At 35.6% G+C, this 22,636-nt stretch overlaps 2 protein-coding genes across 3 annotated transcripts; both read left to right on the top strand.

Annotated features, from left to right (window-relative positions):
* The first annotated feature begins 6,865 nt into the window (after window positions 1-6,865).
* LOC106426269 (type II inositol polyphosphate 5-phosphatase 15) lies at window positions 6,866-13,616 on the top strand. Of its 2 annotated transcripts, XM_013866985.3 has the most exons (11): window positions 6,868-7,755; window positions 8,565-8,817; window positions 8,996-9,806; window positions 10,129-10,253; window positions 10,684-10,768; window positions 10,929-11,094; window positions 11,197-11,237; window positions 11,343-11,604; window positions 12,074-12,197; window positions 12,501-12,861; window positions 12,934-13,616. In XM_013866985.3, the coding sequence occupies exons 1-11, from the start codon at window positions 7,020-7,022 to the stop codon at window positions 13,330-13,332; spliced, it is 3,363 nt and encodes a 1,120-aa protein (XP_013722439.2). In that variant the 5' UTR covers window positions 6,868-7,019; the 3' UTR covers window positions 13,333-13,616. The 2 variants fall into 2 exon arrangements, with proteins under 2 accessions (XP_048616151.1, XP_013722439.2); XM_048760194.1 differs by having other exon boundaries at window positions 6,866-7,755; window positions 10,929-11,237.
* A 2,266-nt stretch (window positions 13,617-15,882) lies between these two features.
* Window positions 15,883-18,678, top strand: LOC111207088 (polygalacturonase-like). Its single transcript, XM_022704701.2, has 4 exons — window positions 15,883-16,988; window positions 17,497-17,786; window positions 17,874-18,102; window positions 18,437-18,678. Exons 1-4 carry the CDS (start codon window positions 16,533-16,535, stop codon window positions 18,653-18,655), a joined length of 1,194 nt encoding a protein of 397 aa, XP_022560422.1. The 5' UTR covers window positions 15,883-16,532; the 3' UTR covers window positions 18,656-18,678.
* The last annotated feature ends 3,958 nt before the right edge of the window (window positions 18,679-22,636 follow it).

Here is a 22,636-nt window from a genome sequence, read left to right as displayed (position 1 = left end):
TTATGTGTTTGATGAAGAAAGATGGATGTACGAAAAAATTCAGTAACATAGAATTTTTTACATAATAATATAGTCTCATGTTATTTGATCGTTGAATTTTATTTTAAATAAATATTTACAAAAAGAAAGAAGAAGAAGAAGCAAAAGGTGTATGAAGCAAATAGGTGAATAATTGAAGACTGTTTCGTTTATCTGTTAGTGATTTTGGTGAGAATTTGGTAATATTGATATTGTTGATGTGATTTTCATTGGTTAGGTCAACTGGGCTATGACGCTATGTTACCTTTTCTTTTGTCAACGAGGATTATGTTCATCGATATCGTATTATTTAGAGAAATTAGGGGACATGAAATCAGGGGACATGACCATAGCAAAAGAAAAATTAAGTACATAACTATAATAACACATGTGCTATGATATTGCATATATTATCTACAATATATACAAAATTACCCTAAGCTCTTACCAATTAACACACACGTTTCTTCTTTCTATTTTTTTCTCCTTTTCATCACACAAAAGTCACATAACCGTTAAAGTTAGCGAGAAGCTTTGCAATCAAAACGAACGAATCAAAATAATCTGGTTAGATTAAAGAGCATAAGATCATGATTTCGCTAAATAATCTCCTGACACAGCAACTGATTGTCTGATTATTTTTCTTCACATATTTAATTGATTTTACAATTTTGTTACTTTTGATATATGTAGATTAAGAAACAGAGAATGCACATACCTATTGGAGAAGATAAACAGTACACGTTGTGTTGTACTATTCTATTTGATAAACATAGAGTAGAAATGATTTCTTAATATTTACTTTGTATTTTATTTGGACTTCATCCATGTTGCGAATAGCTAGAACGGATATTGTTTGAGACTATAAATTTTATTAGTCTTCTCGCAAATGAATTCACGTAAACATATTGTTAAATTCTCAAATTATAGATGAGCTTTTCTAATTCAAAATAGATTGCTATTAATTTGCGTGTATTAACTTTTGAAAAGGACAAACAAGCTTGGAGTCTAACAAGTGCTTCATTGAACCAATGTGATGGCAAGATATGGATAGCAAAGCAGGATCTATATTCTCCTAGAAGCAGGCATTGCAAGACTGATGTTGTTGTGTGAAACTTTGTCAAAATAATTCAAGACAATTGGATCAAACTGAAATCAATATGAAGGGGAATGTAGCTTACACTTCAGCTGAGACTGGAAATTCAAATTCTTGGTATTTCGACAATAATGTTCACAACATATGACTGAAGACAAAAGATATATTGGATTAACTTTCTACTATGATAGGTGGAAGAGTTACTTTTAGTGACGTGGACAAGAAAAAAAATCATGGTGTTGGTTCCATTGAGAATTCAAACCAGCCATAACTTGTGAGTGCCTTCCAAAGGATTAAAAGCCAATTTCATCAGTATTTGCTAGTTATGTGATATGATGACTTGAAAGTCGTATTCACTAAAACTGATTTCAAGGCTATTGATGCAACCAGAAGTAGAGTTATGCTCAGTGTTAGATCAAGTAAGAACTATTATAAGTGAGAGGCATCCAGTAAACGTTTGGTGTATGTAAAATCTCAACTCGATCTATGGCGCAAGAAGACGATACACATGGGTTTTCATGTTCAAAGTCCACTTCAAAAGAGATGTGGTTCAAGGGGTACCTAAACTTGAGACATCAAATGAAAATGTTTGTGACACATGTTTCTATATATGGAAAACAAGTTAAATGCAACATAAACAACTCTTAGACATTATGTCTAACAAGATTTTGAGCTTGTTTCACATAGACTCAGTAAAATCAGTTCAGACTGAGAGTATTAGTGGGATATTTTCAGACTTAGAGCATTAGTTGAACCAGTTCAGACAAGAGCTTAGAATCTGATTTCTAATATATTTTATGTTGATTATATTTCATTGATTTGTTTTTAGAATCAATGTGTAATTCGAACTAGTATAGATATTGTTGGCAAAAAAGAATGATATAACATTATTGCTTTGATCTCGCAGAGTATACATGACATGACAACCACTTTCATAAACCAATACTCTGTTTCAAGCTGCGCTCATAGCATCTGGAGAGAAATGAATCAAAGACGACATGGCGAACTTTATTTCACTGCTATATCAACTTGCAAAAATCATTGACAAGAGTGTAGAATTAAGTTAATTATTTGATTCATTATTATGTAAACAATTTTTTTATAGATAATGTAAACAATTTTTTAAAGACTGTAAAAGATCGGCTGTAAAAGATCGGCTAAGTTCTAATTAAAAAGTAGGTAATGTAAACAATTTCTTAAAGATAGATTTGATAGGCTGAATAAATTTAACATATTATGTAGATAAAAAAAGACATAACTTAGGTTTACCCCACCCTTTATGACCAATCAAATTGACACATAGATTATTAATTAAAAAACATTAAATTAAACAAAAAATAACTACAAAAAATAAAAACGCTAATTTTAACGACGCTAACGCTTACAGCTAAACCCTAAACCCTAAATCTTAAATTCTAAACCATATACCCTAAATTCTAAACCCAAATCCAAACCCCTAAACCCAAATCCTAAACCCTAATCCTAGACTCTAAACCCAAATTATATACCCTAAACCCAAAAACAAGACTATAAACCTAAACTCTATACCCTAAACTCAAGTCATACACCCTAAACCCAAAAAGTAAACCTTAAACTCTAATCCTAGATCCTAAATCCTAATCCTATATCCTAAACCTAAATTATATACCTTAAATCCAAAAAATAGACTATAAACCTAAACCATATACCCTAAACCCAAGTATTAGACTCTAAACCCAAACCGTAAACCTTAACCCAAACCCTATAGCATCTAAGTTTGGGGTTTGAGTTTAGGGTTTACCATTTGGGTTTTAGGTCTAGGATTTGGGTTTAGGGTATAGGTTTTGGGTTTAGGATTTACCGTTTGGACTTATAGTTAATGTTTTGGGTTTAGGATATATAATTTGGGTTTAAGGTTTACGGTTTGGGTTTAGGGTCTAGGACTTGGGTTTAGGGTATAGAGTTTTGGTTTATAGTCTAGTTTTTGGGTTCAGGGTATATAATTTGGGTTTAGGGTCTAGGATTAGGGTTTAGGGTATAGAGTTTGAGTTTAGGGGTTTGGATTTGGGTTTACAATTTATGGTATATGGTTTAGAATTTAAGATTTAGGGTTTAGGGTTTAGCTGGAAGCGTTTGCGTCGTTAAAATTAGTGTTTTTATTTTTTGTAGTTATTTTTTGTTTAATTTAATGTTTTTAATTAATAATCTATGTGTCACTTTGATTGGTTATAAAAGGTGAGGTGAATTTAAAGGTGAACGGGGTGAACTTAAATTGTGTCCGATAAAAAAGCAGCCCGTATTAAGATTGACATGTACTTTAGTTTTTTTTTTTTTTTTTGTCTTCAACTATTACAGACTCATACGGACTCTGTAAACCAAACCGGATGATCTGCATCCATGTGAACGACAAAAGACGGTTGCTTCCTAGCACTGCGTGCTAGTCTATCCGCCATTGTATTTTGCGTCCTTGGTACATAGATGATCTCTGATCTGGTGAAGCTCTCTTTTAGGGTCTTGACATCCTCCAAGTAATTTGCAAAAGCTGGCCATTCATCTGGTTCTGAAACCATCTTCACCAATTGAGAACAATCCGTTGCAAACGTAACCTGAAACTGACGTAAATTCCTCATACATTCCATTGCCCAAAGAAGCGATTCCAATGTAACCTGAAACTGACATGTACTTTAGTTAAAATCTTTATTTATACGATAATTTACAAAATTCATTAAAGACTTCAGCCGCTTTGGCATGTATAAAAGAAAGAAATAAAAATGTGATTCACGGTAGCCATATAATCGGGAAACTCTCATTTAGTACAATGTGATCATATAATTTGTTTTTACTGGCAGGGAAAGAATAATAACCAGAGGAGGTTCGAAGCAACACGTTTCAAGCACTTCATTTCTAATATATTTTATGTTGATTATATTTCATTGATTTGTTTTTAGAATCAATGTGTAATTCGAACTAGTATAGATATTGTTGGCAAAAAAGAATGATATAACATTATTGCTTTGATCTCGCAGAGTATACATGACATGACAACCACTTTCATAAACCAAAGCCCATTTCGTTTGCTCACCCAGATGGATCATCAGGGTGAAGATGCAAATAGATGTTCGTTTTGTGCATTATAACGCTACATTCACATGGATCACCCAACTGAATTTTTAAAAATTCATCTCAAATTCTCACCCAAATGAAGGTGAGTGTTGATAGTGCATCTGGATGCAGATGCATTTAGTTCAGTCCAAAATGATAAAAGACAAAATTGACTTTTTAAAATCAAAATATTATTTTCAAACCCTAAATTCTATTTTTTTTTTGCATATACATTTTTCTGCTATAACTAAAAAAATGTATTTTTTCGCAAAAACTGAAAAACACAATTTCCCGCCAAAACCGCAAGATGTGTTTTTCCGCAAAAAAACGCAAAACACACATTTCCATAAAAACACATTTTTCGGCTAAACCAGTAAAACCACACTTTTCGACCAAAACCAAAAAACGCATTTTTCGTCAAAACAAAAAAAATGCATTTTCCCGCAAAAAAAAAAAAAAAAACTCATTTTCCCGCCAAACTCCAAAAATCATTTTCCGGCCAAAACCGCAAAAAATCATTTTCTCGCCAAACCGGAAAAACACAATTTTCCCGCCAAAACCGGAAAATGCATATTCTCGCCAAAACCGGAAAACACAATTTTCCCGCCAAAACCGGAAAATAAATTTTTTCCGCCAAAACCGGAAAAACGCATTTTTCCGCCAAAACCGGAAAAACGAATTTTTCCGTAAAAACCGGAAAAACGAATTTTTCCGTAAAAATCGGAAAACGCATTTTCCCGCCAAAATCGGAAAAACACATTTTCCCGCCAAAATTGGAAAAATGTATTTTCCCACCCAAAACCGGAAAAAATTTATTTCCCGTCGAAACCGCAAAAATACTTTTCCCGCCAAAATCGCGAAAAAAAACTTTTCCCGCCAAAATCGTGAAAAAAACTTTTCCCACCAAAACCGCAAAACACACTTTTCCCGTCCAAACCGCAAAAACGTATTTTTCCGCCAAACCCATAAAAACGTATTTTTCCGCCAAAACCACAAAAATGCACTTTTTCGCCAAAAACACTTTTTTTCCTCAAAAACTGCAAAAATATTTTTCGCCAAAACCGTAAAAATGTTATTTTTCCGTCGAAACGTAAAAAATTATATTTTAATCATTTTATTAACAAGTCCACCTGGATGTAGATGGAAGTTAAAAAATGAAAAGCAAACGAGCATAGTTGCATTCAGATGAATCATCTGGATGCATGGACGAAATAAAGAAACAAACAACACCTAGATGGAGCATCTGGATAAGACATCTAGATGAACCATCTGAATGCATCTTCCAGATGTACAAACGAAAAAAGGCCCAATACTCTGTTTCAAGCTGCGCTCATAGCATCTGGAGAGAAGTGAATCAAAGACGACATGGCGAACTTTATTTCACTGCTATATCAACTTGCAAAAATCATTGACAAGAGTGTAGAATTAAGTTAATTATTTGATTCATTATTATGTAAACAATTTTTTTATAGATAATGTAAACAATATTTTAAAGACTGTAAAAGATCGGCTGTAAAAGATCGGCGAAGTTATAATTAAAAAGTAGGTAATGTAAACAATTTCTTAAAGTAGATTTGATAGGCCGAATAAATTTAACATATTATGTAGATAAAAAAAGCAGCCCGTATTAAGATTGACATGTACTTAGGGAAAAGGCTTCTCTCTCTCTTCTTCGTTCTCTCCTCAAAATCCTTCACGAAGAAGAAGATGAGATGAAGCTTTTGTCTGTCGCCGTTCTTTTTCGGTGACTGGTGACTCCGGTATATCTCAGTCGGTTTGACGAGTATATCCGGCATCTGTTTCTGGCGGCTCGCGTTCACCTTGACGGAGCTGTCCGGCTTTGTTTCCGCGTCGCGCTCTTCTCGATGGCGACAGCGGCTTCTCACCGGGATTCCCGGTTATCGTTGATTGACGTTTCCGTTTGTTATTCGATCAACCGTCTCTCTTCTCACATCTCTGTTTGATGTTGGGTGGATTGTAGATGACTGAATTTTCTTTGAAACGTCGATCTGGTGTGCGGCTAGGATATATGGGAAGATCGCTCTGAGTGAGGCTTTCTTCATCCGTTTGATAGACTTCCGGTGGTTTACCGGAATCAGTTGATCGCTCTCCGAGGAAAGGCGATCAAACAACAAGGTAGCTGCGGTGAGGATCCTGTTCCGGTGGCTTCTGGCGAAAACGACGCCAAGGTTCCGGCGGTGTTCTTCATCGAAGCGGTGAAGGCGTAGGGTATTGAGCAACATGTGTTGCCTCATTGGCGAGGATTTCAACACGTCTTAGTTTCAAGCTAATACCTCGGCACGTGACACGAGTGGAGAATCTCGGGATTTCTGGATCGAATCTAACGGGTTTATGGGCGTCGACTTGTGTGACGCAGTCCGGGTTGTTTGTTTAGGCTTATGACCCAATCGGGTTATGTTAGTTGGGCTTTATGTTTTTTTTAGGCTTTGTATGTGTGTTTTTGGCCTTAGACCCTCTAATAAATACTAGATGGAAAAAAAAAAAAAAAAAGATTGACATGTACTTTAGTTAAAATCTTTATTTATACGATAATTTACAAAATTCATTAAAGACTTCAGCCGCTTTGGCATGTACAAAAAGAAAGAAATAAAAATGTGATTCACGGTAGCCACATAATCGGGGAAGCTCTCATTTAGTACAATGTGATCATATAATTTGTTTTTACTGGCAGGGAAAGAATAATAACCAGAGGAGGTTCGAAGCAACACGTTTCAAGCACTTCTGCTTCTCAAAAATATCTCTCGAGAGGCTTTACCGAATCCAAAACTTCATCTCTCTAATTTCGCTCGAGTCTGCTTAAGTCATGGGAGATCATCAAAACGACGACGTCTTCTCCTTCTTCACCACTCCCAACGACTCCGTCTTCTCCTCCTCCGCGGCTACTCCGTCCACGCTTTTCAACCCTTGCTCATACTCCTCCTCCTCCTCCTCCGGCGACGAATCTCACCCTTCCGCTCCCTCCGTCGACGACAGCAACAAGCGAATCGACTACATGATCCAGTTCCTCGACCGGAGGCTCAGCCAAGACGGCAATTTCAACGCGATCGGGCACGAGAACGACGCTGACGGATCCGATTCTCTCCCGGAGTTCGTCGGGAAGTGCGGTGGGACCGGGATCTTCAAGGTTCCGATCAGGTCCGCAGTTCATCCGAATCGGCCTCCCAGCATCGAGGTCAGGCCTCATCCTCTGAGGGAAAGTCAAATCGGACGGTTCTTGAGGACGATGACGAGTACCGAGAGGCAATTGTGGGCTGGGGCTGAGGACGGTGGGTTGAAGGTGTGGGACTTCGACGGGATGTACGGAAGCGGGAGGGGATTAGAGGTGGAGGATACGGCGCCGTATAAGGAGACTTCGGAGGTGGAGATTGGGTCCTCTGTTGTTTGTATGATTGGAGATGAAGGTAGTAGAGTGGTTTGGAGTGGGCATAGAGACGGGAGGATTAGGTGTTGGAAACTGAGAGATGACCATGTGATTGAAGAAACTTTGTCATGGCAAGCTCATCGTGGTCCGGTGCTCTCCATTGCCATCTCCTCTTACGGTGAGTCTTTAGATATTTTAGCAATATATATGGATTAAGTAGTAAGAAGATTGGATGTTGATATTGAGATTTTTATTGTGGTAGTCTTGGCTTCAGGACCTATTTGATGTTATTTGGTTAGCTAGATGGATTCTGTTTGTGTTGTGACGGACCAGATGCCCTTCTGGGTCAGATGCTCTACTAGAGCCAGACCCATGCTGGGGCCAGCTCAACTAGAGCCAGATGTCTGTCACCAGAAACCTTTTGGGAGTAACCGACCCAAGTACAAATCCTAAATCCGTGAGGGCTTAGGCCTAAAACAGACAATATCATATTAAGCAAGAGGTTGGAGACGGACATCTGGCTCTAGTTGAGCGTCTAGCCCCAACACAGGCATTCGGTCTGGCTCTAGTAGAGCATCTGACCCAGAAGGGCATCTGGTCCGTCACAACAGTTTGTTTTGCTGACTAACGCATATTTTGGCTCCTCTAGATCTAGTTGGCTAGAGTTTTTATTTTATGGAGTCTACAAAATGGTCCTCTCAATTTACTTGTATGGTTAGACTGTAAATATAGTAATGATTCTACAGCTTTCATTTATCGTTGTTTCACTTTAAATGTTCGGGGGAAAAGGGTGGGTTCTAGTTGTGACCTTGAAACTTCCTGTACTTGATCTTCCTTAGGTGGATATATGATCTCGTTGAGTTAGCCTTTCACTGCCTTTTGGAATCTCTATTTCTACCTCTGAATATAAACTATGGAACCTTTGCAGACGAGTTATATTTTGTTTAACCTTCTCTCATGTCACAACTTTTGTTATCGGTTGTCTAGGAGATATATGGTCCGGGTCTGAGGGAGGCGCTCTTAAAGTTTGGCCCTGGGAAGGTCTGGGGAAGTCTCTTTCTTTGAAAATGGAACAGAGGCACATGGCTGTGATATCAGTAGAGAGATCGTATATTGACCCAAGGAACCAGACTTCGGCCTATGGTTTTGCTAATACATTGACATCAGATGTTACATTCTTGGTATCTGATCACACAAGGGCAAAAGTATGGAGTGCTAGTCCCCTGACGTTTGCTTTGTGGTAAGTTGGAGACACGCTTTTGTCTGCCTTTCTTATGTTCAGCCTTATGATTCTGTCTGATCTCCAAATTTCAAAGCATTTTAATCAATACACTTGATAAACATTATCTACCTTCGTATACCATTGAGTAACTTTGTTGTGAATTTTGTTTGTCTTCTGTTTGTTTTTTGCATGTCAGGGATGCGCGCACAAGGGATTTGATCAAAGTATTCAACATTGATGGGCAGCTTGAAAATCGAAATGACATGTCCGCGTTTCCTGATTTTGGCATTGATGAAGATGCCAAGATGAGGATTGCCACTGCTTCAAGGAAAGAGAAAAGTCAGTCTTCTATTGGATTCTTTCAGCGGTCGCGTAATGCTCTTATGGGAGCAGCTGATGCTGTTCGCCGTGCTGCAGTGAAAGGGGGGTTTTGTGATGATAGTAAAAGGACTGAGGCCATTGTCACATCTGCTGATGGACTCATTTGGACTGGAACTGCAAACGGCGTAGTTATGCGATGGGATGGGAATGGTAATTGCTTGCAAGAGTTCTCATACCAGTCTTCTGGTATTCTCTGCATGTTTACTTTTTGTTCTCGGCTGTGGGTTGGTTATTCCAATGGAACTGTTCAGGTATTGGACCTTGAGGGAAAGCTGCTTGGAGGATGGGTGGCTCATAGTGGCCCTGTAATAAAAATGGCTATTGGTGGTGGTTATTTATTTACCCTTGCGTATCATGGAGGTATCCGAGGTTGGAATGTTACTTCTCCAGGTCCCCTTGACAATGTATTGCGGGCTGAGTTGGCTGGGAAAGAATTTTTGTATTCAAGGATCGAGAATCTGAAAATATTAGCTGGTACGTGGAACGTTGGAGAGGGTAGAGCATCAACCGACTCAATTGTATCTTGGTTAGGCTGTGCTGCAACTGGAGTTGAGATCGTAGTTGTTGGACTGCAAGAAGTTGAAATGGGAGCAGGAGTTCTTGCAATGTCCGCAGCAAGAGAAACAGTAAGTTGCCGTTTAACTAGTATTACCGGGAAAGATTTATGTGTTATGTGTATGCCATTCTTCTGGCTATTTAAGTTATGCAATTCAGAGAAGAGTAGACAACATGAACATAATCTGGTTAACTGCCTCAGTTGATTGGCCCTCATTTTGCCTGATCCTCGTGACTTTTGTTTTGCTTTTAAGTTTTTTCTTGTAAATAAAATATCAGAAGCACACGGGCGCGCCCACACACACACACACACACATCTTTCTTTATTCTCTTTCTGGTTAAAAATTGCGTTTTGGTTTTCTGAATCTCAACTCTGTTTCCTCGAAAATGCAGGTGGGACTTGAGGGTAGTCCACTAGGTCAGTGGTGGATGGATCTGATAGGGAAAACTTTGGATGAGGGTTCATCGTTTGTTCGTGTTGGCTCTAGGCAGCTAGCAGGGTTGCTCATATGTGTATGGTTAGTCCTTCTTGAAGTCACTTATATTGCTTCATTTCATTTGGACAATCTATGTTTATAGATGAAGCATACTCCGTATTATTTATGCTCATCTGAGTTGTTTAATTGTCAGTTGCCAAATGTTCTCTTTCAATCTTGTTTCTACAGAGCAGTTCTTAAATAACAGCATAGGAATAACTTGTCATTTTGAATTATCTTATTTCAGATTTGGTTGATTTTTATTGGGTTTTTTAAAATATTTGGTCCTAAAGTTAAGGAGAGAGAATAAAGATTACGGTGTTACTTATCCTTCCTTTGTTGACTCTGGGGATTCGTTTCCCCCGATTTATATGCTGCATACTTTCTCTCTGGGCGTGTTTTACCATTTCACTTGCCAGTATTGAATGAATTTTATAAGTTTATATTCTTATAGAGGAGATACATTTTTCAGGGTGAGACATGACCTTAAGCCTCACGTGGGAGATGTAGACGCTGCTGCGGTTCCTTGTGGTTTTGGACGAGCGATTGGTAATAAGGTATGGTGCGTTTCGGCAATAGTTGCTCACGAGTATCATCAACAAAAAATAGGGGATTATCTCAAGTATTATTTTGATGTTAACTTTTATGGTTCTTGTCCACTATTTGATTTCTTTATCATCTCATCTCTATAATTGCAGAACATTTTTGTCTTTTCAGGGAGCAGTAGGTGTTCGACTCAGAATGTATGATCGAATACTGTGCTTTGTAAATTGTCATTTTGCTGCACACCTTGAAGCTGTTAGCCGGCGAAATGCTGACTTTGACCATGTTTATCGAACAATGGCCTTTTCACGCCAGTCTAGTTCACTCAATTCAGGAGCTGGTATGCTGCGAAATATATTCCTCTCCTGCTCTGTTGCCTTCTTGGCTTATCGATTTTGGCCTATTCATTGGTCTCTCTTGTTATTGATCTCTTCCATTGCAGCTAGTGCTTCAGTTGGTGTCTCGATGCCTCGTGGTGGAAATGTACGTACTTCCTTCGATTGTTGTAGTTTTTTTTTTTTTGCTATCATTCTCTATCAGAGTGTAATATGTAATTTCTTCAAAAGTCTAAGAGCTATATTTTCACAGGCTGTCAACACATTTGAAGCAAGGCCTGAATTATCTGAAGCAGACATGATCGTATTTCTTGGAGATTTTAACTACCGCTTGGACGATATAACTTATGATGAAACAAGGGATTTCATTTCTCAAAGATGCTTTGACTGGCTAAGAGAAAAAGACCAGCTACATACTGAAATGGAAGCTGGGAATGTCTTTCAAGGGATGCGTGAGGCAATTATCAGGTTTCCTCCAACATACAAGTTTGAAAGGCACCAAGCTGGTTTAGCAGGTCAGTGATTTTCTCTTTGTTGCTTCTAATAATTTCTTATGTATAATCATAGTTCAAGGTTCTGTACCAAATCTTTCTTTTTTTTCTCTTTCATCGTTCCAAATCTTCCTAAGTTGACTGCATTATGAATTGTGAACATCCAAGCTCTTCTCTGCTAGGTAGGTAGCCTAAAACCTAAAGGTCGATACTTTGGAAAGTTGAGAATGTGGATTTCTCCTAGTACAGTAGTACTTCAGAGGAAAAGTACAAACTATAGTTTGAAAAGTTAGCCTTGTATCTACCTAGGAAATTTAAATATATGTGATATCAAACTTTCTACTGGCTACTATAATATGGTCACGTGATTTTTTTCAATGGGAAGAGGCTGTATCTGTGATAATATTACTATATCCAGGCCTAGGGCTTTTGGGATTGAACGGGCATTGAGTTGCCGAAATCGTATTTGAACATTGAAGCTGTGTTTCTGCAGGATATGATTCTGGGGAAAAGAAGCGGATTCCTGCCTGGTGCGATAGGATTCTATATCGGGATAGCAAGAGTCATGTGGGAGCTGACTGCAGTTTGGATTGTCCAGTGGTGTCTTCTGTATCACAGTAAGCTTCCTGTTTTTCCTTGGATACGTTCAGTAGGTTTCTGTGTCAGTTCACGGTAAAAAAAAACTAGAAAGCAGACTAAATAGAGGATCACGGTAGTAGGTTTCCATATGTTTTATTAGATCATTAACAGATGATGAGAAGTGTTTCAGTCCTCATTTGAGACAACAAATTTTTAGCTTAGTATAACGAAGGACTTAAGCATAGGTTGTTGCTACTTAACAGTCCTTGGACCTTCCTTTATAATTAACTTAGAATTGAGCAAGGATTGAAAGTTGCACTTCTTTATTTTGATTTTGGAAGGTATGATGCGTGCATGGATGTAATAGACAGTGACCACAAGCCTGTGCGCTGTGTATTTAGCGTAAAGATCGCCCGGGTCGATGAATCAGTTAGGAGACAAGAATTGGGGAACATCATAAACACGAATAAGAAAATCAAGGTCATGCTTGGAGAGTTAAGCAAGGTTCCAGAAACAGTTGTCAGCACTAATAATATAATTCTCCAGAATCATGATTCAACGATTCTGCGTGTCACGAATAAGAGCGAGAAGCACATTGCTTTCTTCAAAATAATCTGTGAAGGTCAATCTATCATAGAGGAAGATGGTCAGGCACACGACCATCGAGCAAGAGGCTCTTTCGGATTTCCCCAGTGGCTGGAGGTTAGTTCTTTCATGCTTGTGTTTCGGTTTGTCATTGTTGTGTTTCACTAACTGCTTACTTTCTTTGAACAGGTGTCTCCAGGAACGGGGATAATCAAGCCGAACCAAATAGCTGAGGTCTCAGTCCGCCTCGAAGACTTCCCAACGCTAGAAGAGTATGTGGACGGTGTTGCACAGAACTCATGGTGTGAAGACGCAAGAGACGAGGAAGTCATATTGGTGCTCGTGGTGCACGGAAGGTTCTCGACCCAAACAAAAAACCATAGAATACGTGTGCGTCATATCCCTCGTGGATGCACCACGGCAAAGAAACATTACGATGATAGACCCAAAACCTCAGGACAAATAAACGCTCTTCATCGATCCGATTATCAACAGCTAAGCAATTCGCTTGATGTGGTTGAGCAGTTAAAGGAACTCGCACATTCCATAGAAGAGGAGCCACCTCTGTCTTGGAGGGGTCTTTTGTAAGTGTACATACAGTGAGCTTGAAAGCAACTCTTGCCTTTTATGGATTCTAATGGGGGAAGTTTGTGTGAAAAGACCACAAAAGAAAGTGATTAGCTTCTTGCGTTTTTTTTGTTTTAGAGGCTGATATGTTGTTGCTGCTTATGAGAGTAACGGATTTGTAATGTAACTTTTATTGTTTTGTATCTCTCTCTCAATAATACTCTGATAACTAAAGTGATGAATTTGTATTAACATTATCGAGTAATATCACTATAAATGACCCTAACAATATGCTATTTTGAAAATCTCTAGCAAGTTCTCATAACACAAACATATTGAAATAAAAAATAGAAATGAATTTTCATTTAAAGCAAAAACAAAAAATACAATGTTTGTCTATGTTTGTATAAATTTTATAATTTATATTTATAAATTTATGATTTTAATAGGACCATACATTTATTTAAAAGTTCTTAAACATTTATTATTTAATTAAATTACATTATATTTTGAGTTAATCTAACTTTACCAGATATTAAAATTTATACTGTTTTGCTTTTGGTATTAGTAATATTGAGTTATACCAGTCATCAGTCTAATATATAAAAGATGATATTCTCATAATGCGAACAAGTTACAAGATATTAATGTGCTTCTAAGATATAGCGAGTCATCTAAAGCGGGTTGAGATGGAAATTCAGGTAAACACAAGTTTTTTTGGGTCGATGCCAGTATATGATTAATTAATAAGTTTTGTACATTCTTTTATAAGCAGTTTGATGCTTAACTTTCAACTACGCATATATGATAAATCTCTTAAAGTAAGGCTTAAAAAAGGAACGAAAAACGAAGAAAGACCATTCAATATAATACTAGTTAATAACTTTAAACATGATATGGAAATGATCGTTGAATTTCATTACATTTATATGATGTATATTTAAATTTTATACACATTAAAAATATATTAATTTTTGATTATAAATATATTATTTTCTGTAATATCTATTTTTATAATACTAAATTAAATATAAACTTATTACATACAATTTCTTTTTCAAAATTTACAAATTTTTTATGACATAATAAATATGCATAAAAACGTAAAAATATATTTTTGAAACAAATTTCTTCTAGAATATGTATCTTTTTGGAGAAAGTATTTGGTGAGAAACTAGTTAGTAGTTACACAGTTATTTCATGAGTCAGCATCCATTGGTTCAAAGCTCTGATGAGCTTGACTCTGTTCACATATGTTTTCAGATTTTTTTTTGTGACCAAGAGCTATGGTTTCATGGTGATCAACCTCATAAGTTATGGCAGAATATATGGCCGGTTTAAACTCTTTAGGAAGTATAGACAAGTTGATGACAAAAAGGCAATATATATATATAAATGACCGGTCAATCTAATTTTTCACAATAATAACCCCATTATCTTTCAAAACTACAAATATTTAAATTGGTTAAACACGTAGGAGCATCTCCAACTAATAGAAACTAGGTGAGATTCTAAAAACCCTGATTTTAAAACTTTTTTTCACTTTTTTTCTATTTTTATTTTATTTCTTTATTTTTAATAGTGAGTTTCTGATTAAAAAACTTTTCGGTGGAGGTGGTCTAGGCATGGTCTGGTCCTACCAACTGGCACCGCAATAAAAGATGAAACAATTTGTCCTATGGATCCTTATTTGTATGGTCGAAGAACTGCTTTAGGTCTAAAACCAAATTTGTATTGTAAATAGTAATCAAGGCTATAAATCTTGTATTTTAATTATATAAAACCCAATTATACCAACGGTCATGATTGTAATTAGGGGCGGGCAAAAAAACCGAACCGAACCGATCGAACCGAACCGACCGAACCGAAACCGATTCGAACCAAACCAAAGTCCATTTCAAATTATTCGGTTGAAGATTTTTCCAACCCGAACGGTTCAGTTCAGTTCGGTTTAAACCGAACCGAACCGATAAACCGAAGTATTTTTATAGTTATTTAAATTAAAAATATTAGTAATATCAAGATATTAAAATCCTAAGATTAAGCCCACGTAATTTCCTTTTGCACGAAAGAAATCCTAATATAATTTGATTTCCATGACACTTCGTCTAACTTTTGTAATATTCGTCATTAAGCCCACATAATTTCCATGTTAATTTTTTTTCAATAGCGTATACTTTTAAACCCTAAAATTAAAACCTACCAAGTCTAATTAAAAACAAAAGTTCTCCGCAGCGTCTCTTTTCTGTGTCTCCTACTCTCCTTCCTGCATATTTTTCCTTTTGGTGGTGTCAATTCTAATTTCAGGTGAGATTTTTAATATCAAATTCTAAGAATTTGTTACATATATTTATACAACTGAAAAGTGAAAACATCAAACTATTCTTTTAGCTTACTAACGATTTTTCATATGTTTGTAGATGGATAAAGGAAAAACAACCAACAAAAAAAGAAAAGAGTCTGATTCTCCGACACAGTCTCCAAAGTCTAAAAGAAAACTGCCTATAAGATTGCTTGCATGGAATGTTTTTACTAGGCTTAAAGATGATGACTCGAGGTATTCCTGCAACTACTGTGGTAAAACATATTCATGCAATCCTGCTACAGGTGGAACTACTAACTTGAATGCACACATGAAAAAGTGCAAGGCTTATTTGGATCATGTTGAATCTGGTTCTCAGAAATCCGATTAAACCGAACCGAACCGAAATACAAACCGAATCGAATACAAACCAAACCGAATATAAACCGAACCGAAATCGATCCAAACCAAACTAACTATGGTTTACTTCAGCTGGAAAAATTCTAGAACCAAACTAACCAAACCGAGCTGAACTCGAACCGAACCGATAAAATAACCGAAGTGCCCGCTAATATAACATCTTATAAAAATGATTAAAGTAGAAGGATCACTTCATACTTACTCGACTTATTATAAAAGATAGAATATATTTTGAACGTTACGTACGGAGGCTTCTAAATTACTTGGAAACCAAACAACTCGTTTTTCAAATACCGTAGAGAAATTGACGGCGACGCGCGCCGTTTGCTTCATATTATGATTCCTTAAACCACAATGAAGCTTTTTTCTCTTTATCCAAAACCTTAAAACATATGTATATACACACACGTGCACACTTATAGATTCATCAAAAACAATCTTTCACCGGAAATTAATACGTTCTTAAGCTTTTATATCATTCCAATAAAAACAAACACAAATGGCATCGTCTCTAAGCTTGGTTCACATCTTTACCATCCTTGTAACGATAATCATGTCCCGTTTTGCTCAGTTTGACGCAAGAACAAGTCTTAACGTTCTGACTTTCGGGGCACAACCAAACGGAGTTGTTGATTCGACAAAAGCCTTTTCGGATGCATGGGACTCAGCGTGTCGAGTGGAAGACTCGGCCATGATTTACGTGCCAAAAGGAAGGTATTTGATCGGTCGGGAGCTTCGATTTGAAGGAGAAAGTTGCAAAAGCCGTGAGATAACCCTAAGGATCGATGGAACTTTGATTGGTCCTCAAGATTATAGGTTGCTTGGGAAAGAACAAAATTGGTTCAGTTTTGTTGGTGTTCACAATGTTACTGTTCTTGGAGGTTCTTTTGATGCTAAGGGATATACACTGTGGAGTTGCAAGGCCAATGGTCAAAACTGCCCTGAAGGTGCAACGGTATGTACTCATATGTGTTAGCTGCAAAAATTAGCTTATTAAGTATTTTTGAAAAGTATAAATTAACTCAATACAAAACGCAAAAATAGAGTTTAATTTGTTTCTTTTTCTATTTTCTTCTGTTTTTATTTTGAGTTTGCGTTTACCACAGCTTTTGTTTTATATTTTAAAGGATAGTCATAATAAACATTTGTGCCATATCATATACCAAAATCTTTTAGTCCAAAAAAATATACCAAGATATTCAAATATGATATATTTTCTCAAATTAGTTAACTAAATCCTAAAGTCTAAAACCTAAACACTAAAAATAAATCTAAACTCCAAATTGGTGTGTGTGTCTTTAAGGTTTCTTAAACTGACCATTTTTAGTTTAATAGTTTTTGTTTTCTTACTATGTTTTTATCTGGAAAGAACACAAGATCATAATATCAAACATAATAATGCAAACACAAATAAACAATCATGACTACATAAACGTAACTAAGATTATTTCTATCAAACGCAGACAATAAGATTCATGGACTCGTACAACGTGAAGATCAAAGGAGTATTGTCATTGAACAGCCAGTTGTTCCACATAGCAATCAACCGTTGCAACAATGTAAAGATTGAAGATATCCGTATCATAGCACCAGATGATAGCCCCAACACCGACGGAATTCACATTCAGAAATCGACTGACATCGAGGTAAGAAATGCTTCTATCAAAACTGGAGACGACTGTATCTCGATCGGACCCGGTACAAAGAACTTGATGGTAGATGGAATCACCTGTGGTCCTGGCCATGGAATCAGGTATATATACTAACACCTAACGTGATATATTACAAGTATTATCAATTGTTCTAGGTATATTGGTCTCACATATATTATTTTGTCCAGCATTGGTAGCTTAGCGAAGGACCTAGAGGAGGAAGGCGTGGTAAACGTGACAGTGAAGAAGGCAGTGTTCGTACGAACGGACAATGGGATAAGGATAAAGTCGTGGCCACGTCATAGCAAAGGATTCGTGGAGAGGGTTCGGTTCTTAGGGGCTCTTTTGGTCAACGTCTCCTATCCTATCCTCATCGACCAGAACTATTGCCCTGGCGATTCTTATTGCCCTACTGAGGTCATTTTTCCTTTAATGATTTTTTTTATATTGCTTACTGCAAAGCCAAAATTGGTAAAAAGTAGAAAGAAATGCGATAACAGTTTTGGTAATAATTAATATATTTTTTATATTATTCAAATAAAAACACATTCGATAAATGATCCATCATATTTTAAAAATTCTTCAATACCGATTCTAGAAATAGAAAACGAAGTTTGGTTATTGTATTCATGTGTGAATTTTATTTATTTATTTACATATCTTAGAACCTAACTAGATGATGGAATTAATATTCATGTGTGAATTGTTTCTAAAACATAAGTGACTGATGTGAAGAATTTAAAATATTCAGGAGTCGGGAATCAAAATAAATGATGTAATATACAGTGGAATCATGGGAACATCGGCCACAAAAGTTGCTATAAAGATGGATTGCAGCGAGCGATTCCCATGCACTCAGATACGAATGCAGGCAATTAATCTAACTTATAACGGTGGAGAAGCAAAGACTTCTTGCATCAATGCTTCCGGTAAGCAACTTGGTTTGGTTATACCCAACGGATGTCTCTGATCGGACTCTATTCGTTTTTCTTGACCAAGACTTGTAAAATCAAACATCATGGTCCTATAGAAACTGAATGTAATTTATTAACACACATTATGGGTTTATATACTTTATAACCCTTGTAAATAATTCTTTGTATACATACATCATGTGGTTGTAACTATTGTCTACTTACATGTAAATAAATAAAAAGGAGCTCAGCAGTTTCACGCAAACGAATCATTGTCGCAATGCATGTGTTCTAAACTAAGGAATTCGAAACTCTACAAAAATGGAATTAACGATTTGAAGAGTATTCCAAATCAATGCTAATGATTAATATAAAAATGAGAAAAACGCAGCCCACCAATCCAGACAGCCTTACCAAATGTTCAAATAGAGGAAAAGATTGAATAAATTACATAAACTATTCAATTAAGGAACTGCGAGAGTGTTTGACATGTTTATGTTTATAAGATCATGATTATTGGAGGGTTAAAAGCCGGTTCTTAGTTTTTTTAGTTAAAAGTTAAGAGACGTGTTCTTATATTCTGCTAAGAAGTCTACCTTAACAACTCCCAATAATCATGTTCTAAGAGCATGGTTAATGAGAAGTCACTACAAGAAAACACGTTTGTTGCAAGGGAAAAAACCGTCGCAATTCTCTTGCAAATCGCGCTTTGCAAGGAAATTGCGAGGAAAACATATTCCTCGCAAATCCATTGTCGCAAATTTGCGACAGAAGATGTTTCCTCGCAAATTTGCGACGGAAGATGTTTCCTCGCAAATTTGCGATGGAAAATGATTTCTCGCAAATTTGCGATAGATTTAAGAAACGCAGTTTCCTCGCAATTTCTTGAAAAATATTTTTAAAAAAAATTATGAAATTGAAAAATAAAATAAATATATAGCATATATATAACTAACAAATAATTTCACTCTTACCGAAAAATATATTAATTGTATATATATGTGAATATGTCTACATATGAGAATATATTATGAATATTATAAATTTACAGATACATATTCCTATATATTAAACCGGTTTACAACTTTTTTTTTATTTCTTTTTTTGTTGGCACCTCACACCTAATTTAAAAAAAAAAGAAAAAAAAAATTAATAAAAAAAAAAGACGCCGGCCGATGTCCTTCCCATGTCTCTATCCTTGCTTCTTCTTCATCACCGGCAAGAGTCACGAACAACGGCGAAAACTACAGATTTCAGGGACTTGGTCAGAGGCGGTGAGTGAGGAAAGGCGGGAGAATTCAGTGAAGAAGAGCGAGCTTCAGATTTGGGAGGCGTTCACGAATTTGGCAGTACATCAAAGGAGGAGATCTGGATTCGTACATGAGGAAGGGAGGCGTGGAAAAGAAGATGAACGGTTAAAGGCTCGTGAAGGATGAGAGATAAGAAGAAATTGTAGACTAGATTATGAGATGCTAAGGAAATAAAGAAGAAGAATTGCAGATGAGGAAGAGTTAAGCAAGAAGAAGTGTTAAGGAGGAGACTACGGGACGTGAAAGGAGGAGAGCAGAAGATTAAAAAAAAGCATCTGGACCATTGATTCAAAATTAATCAATGGACACAGATTACAATCCTTGCATTTAGATATTCCACCAATGAGGAGGAGAGGCGGATATTGAAACGAAACAACATCTGAACCATTGATTCAAGTTTAATCAATGGTCATAGATTGCATCTATGCATTGACCAATGAGAGTTTTACTTTTAAAAAATTTAAAACATTTTAGTTAATGGTAGATAATTTAGTGGATGTGTTTGATTATATTTTGGCTTTATAAACTAGTTTATTAATATGTTTAACATTTTCCAAACTTTTAGTTTACGTATTTGAGTTATATAAGTTATAAGGGTTTGCTGTTAATTAGTTGTAATAACAAATCAAGTGTTATTGATTCGGTTCAAAACGAGTCTCTCGCAAATCTCTTGCAAATTTGCAATGGAAATTGCGCAAATCAAGGCTTGAGACTTAAGTTCATAACAATAGTTAATCAAATTTCGGAAAATATTTTTCGATGTACATTTTAAACATTATAAATGATTTAATGTCTAGATTAGTGATTTGGGGTATAGAGTTTATACATAGATTTTAGGGTTTGAGATATAGTGTTTGAGTTAAGATTAGTGATTTTTTTTTTGTGTTGTTTAGTATTTTTATTTATGTTTGAAATGTATAATGTAAAATTTTAAATTTGGTATATAGTTTGAGATATTTTATATATATATATTATAAAAATTAGATTTTATTTAAATTTTGAGTAATTGGGGAAAAAATGAATTTGCAAGGGAATTGCGAGGATTCCCTTGCAAATTCATCGCAAATTTGAGATTTGCAATGGAATTGCGAGGGATCCCTCGCAAATTCCTTGCAAATTCATAAGTCAATGAGTTTAGGGTTTCGTTTGGGGTATTGGTATATTTTTGCTGGACTAATATGTATTTTGTATTTGTTGTTCGAAAAAACAATTGACGTGAAATTTTGTTTCAATTTTTTTTTGGAAACTTCTTTGACGTGTATTTATTGTATAAATTATAGAGTTTTGATGTTTAGTACTTTGTAATATTAGTTTTAAGTGTCAGAAAATATTTATCCCGTAAATATTTAGTTGACTGATATTGATTAAATTTCCAAAAATATTCATCGATGTACTTGTTAAACACTAAATATTTTAATTAATAATTTTTTATTAACTTTATTTGATTTTGGGAGAAAAATGATAAAATGTACATACCATGCAAGTTCTTTGCAAATCTATTGCAAATTTGCAAGGGAGCTGTGAGGAAACAAGATAGACATACAAAATTCTTACAAATCCCTTGCAAATTTGCGAGAGAAATGTTTCATTGCAAATTTGCGAGGGATTTGCGAGGACGCTGTAACTTCCATCGCAAATCTCTCGCAAATTTGCGAGAAAAAAATTTTCTCGCAAATTCCTCGCAAATTTGCGAGAGATTTGCGAGCAAAATAATTTTTCTTGCAATTCCGTTGCAAATCTGTCGCAAATTTGCAAGGAAAATTTTCGCTCGCAATTTTTCCTTGCAATCGGCGCGTTTTCTTGTAGTGAGTTCTTATTAGGATGAGATTATCTTATTTAAGAACATGTTCTTAGCTTCTTTATTTAAAAGTTAAGAGACAATTTCTTGTATTACGCTAAAAATTTCATCCTAAGAACCTTCCATTAATCATGTTCTAAGTAGGCTACACCTCCTCTTCAATAATCGATACCACCAAAAATGCATACTAAACTACTCACGTGATTTTCACGGACAAGTGTCTGTAATTATAACATGGCATAGTATACATCAGTACTAACAAAGGCTGCACAAAACAACATGATGTACAAGAATATCAATTTAAACCACAGGAAGATAAAATAACGAGATTACACGTTAAATAAAATGGAAATAAACAAATTGAACTAATTTATTTCCTCATGCAAAAAAAAATTAAATCAGAGACACATTAGTCTTTCAACCACTAGGTAAAAGAAAACTGTGAGACGCATTAAAAAATACGATTTGATAATAATTAAAATAGTAGAATGTTAGAAATATGTTTGACAACAAATAAAGACCAGAACACTTCAATAATATTTTTAAAATCAAATAAATATAATTATTCTGCCAAACTCCTAATATATATATTTCTAAAATGTATGTTTATTTATGCAACTCAAATTTAAGAGGGTTTCAAACAAATTCACGAATGTTTTCTGAATTTTTTTTTTTAGAAAATCGTTTTTGAGATTTTTTAAACTAGACAGTTTACCACAAATTTTTTTTAAAAAAAATTATTGTGAACAATTTAATTTAATAAATATTATTTTGGGATTGCTCTTTTTCATAATAATATTTTTAGTGCTACAATTGATTTTTTTTTTAATTCATGTAATACCACAAAAGTAAAGTCTAGTACTATATGTCGACCGTATACTTTTCACAATACAAAATAAATATTCATTAGCAAAAGAAAAAAAGGAAAA

The sequence above is a fragment of the Brassica napus genome, chromosome C6, assembly GCF_020379485.1.
Source record: "Brassica napus cultivar Da-Ae chromosome C6, Da-Ae, whole genome shotgun sequence".
NCBI classification, from domain to species: domain Eukaryota; kingdom Viridiplantae; phylum Streptophyta; class Magnoliopsida; order Brassicales; family Brassicaceae; genus Brassica; species Brassica napus.
The sequence above is the reverse complement of the archived record's forward strand: the minus strand, read 5'-3'. Positions and strand labels throughout refer to the sequence as shown.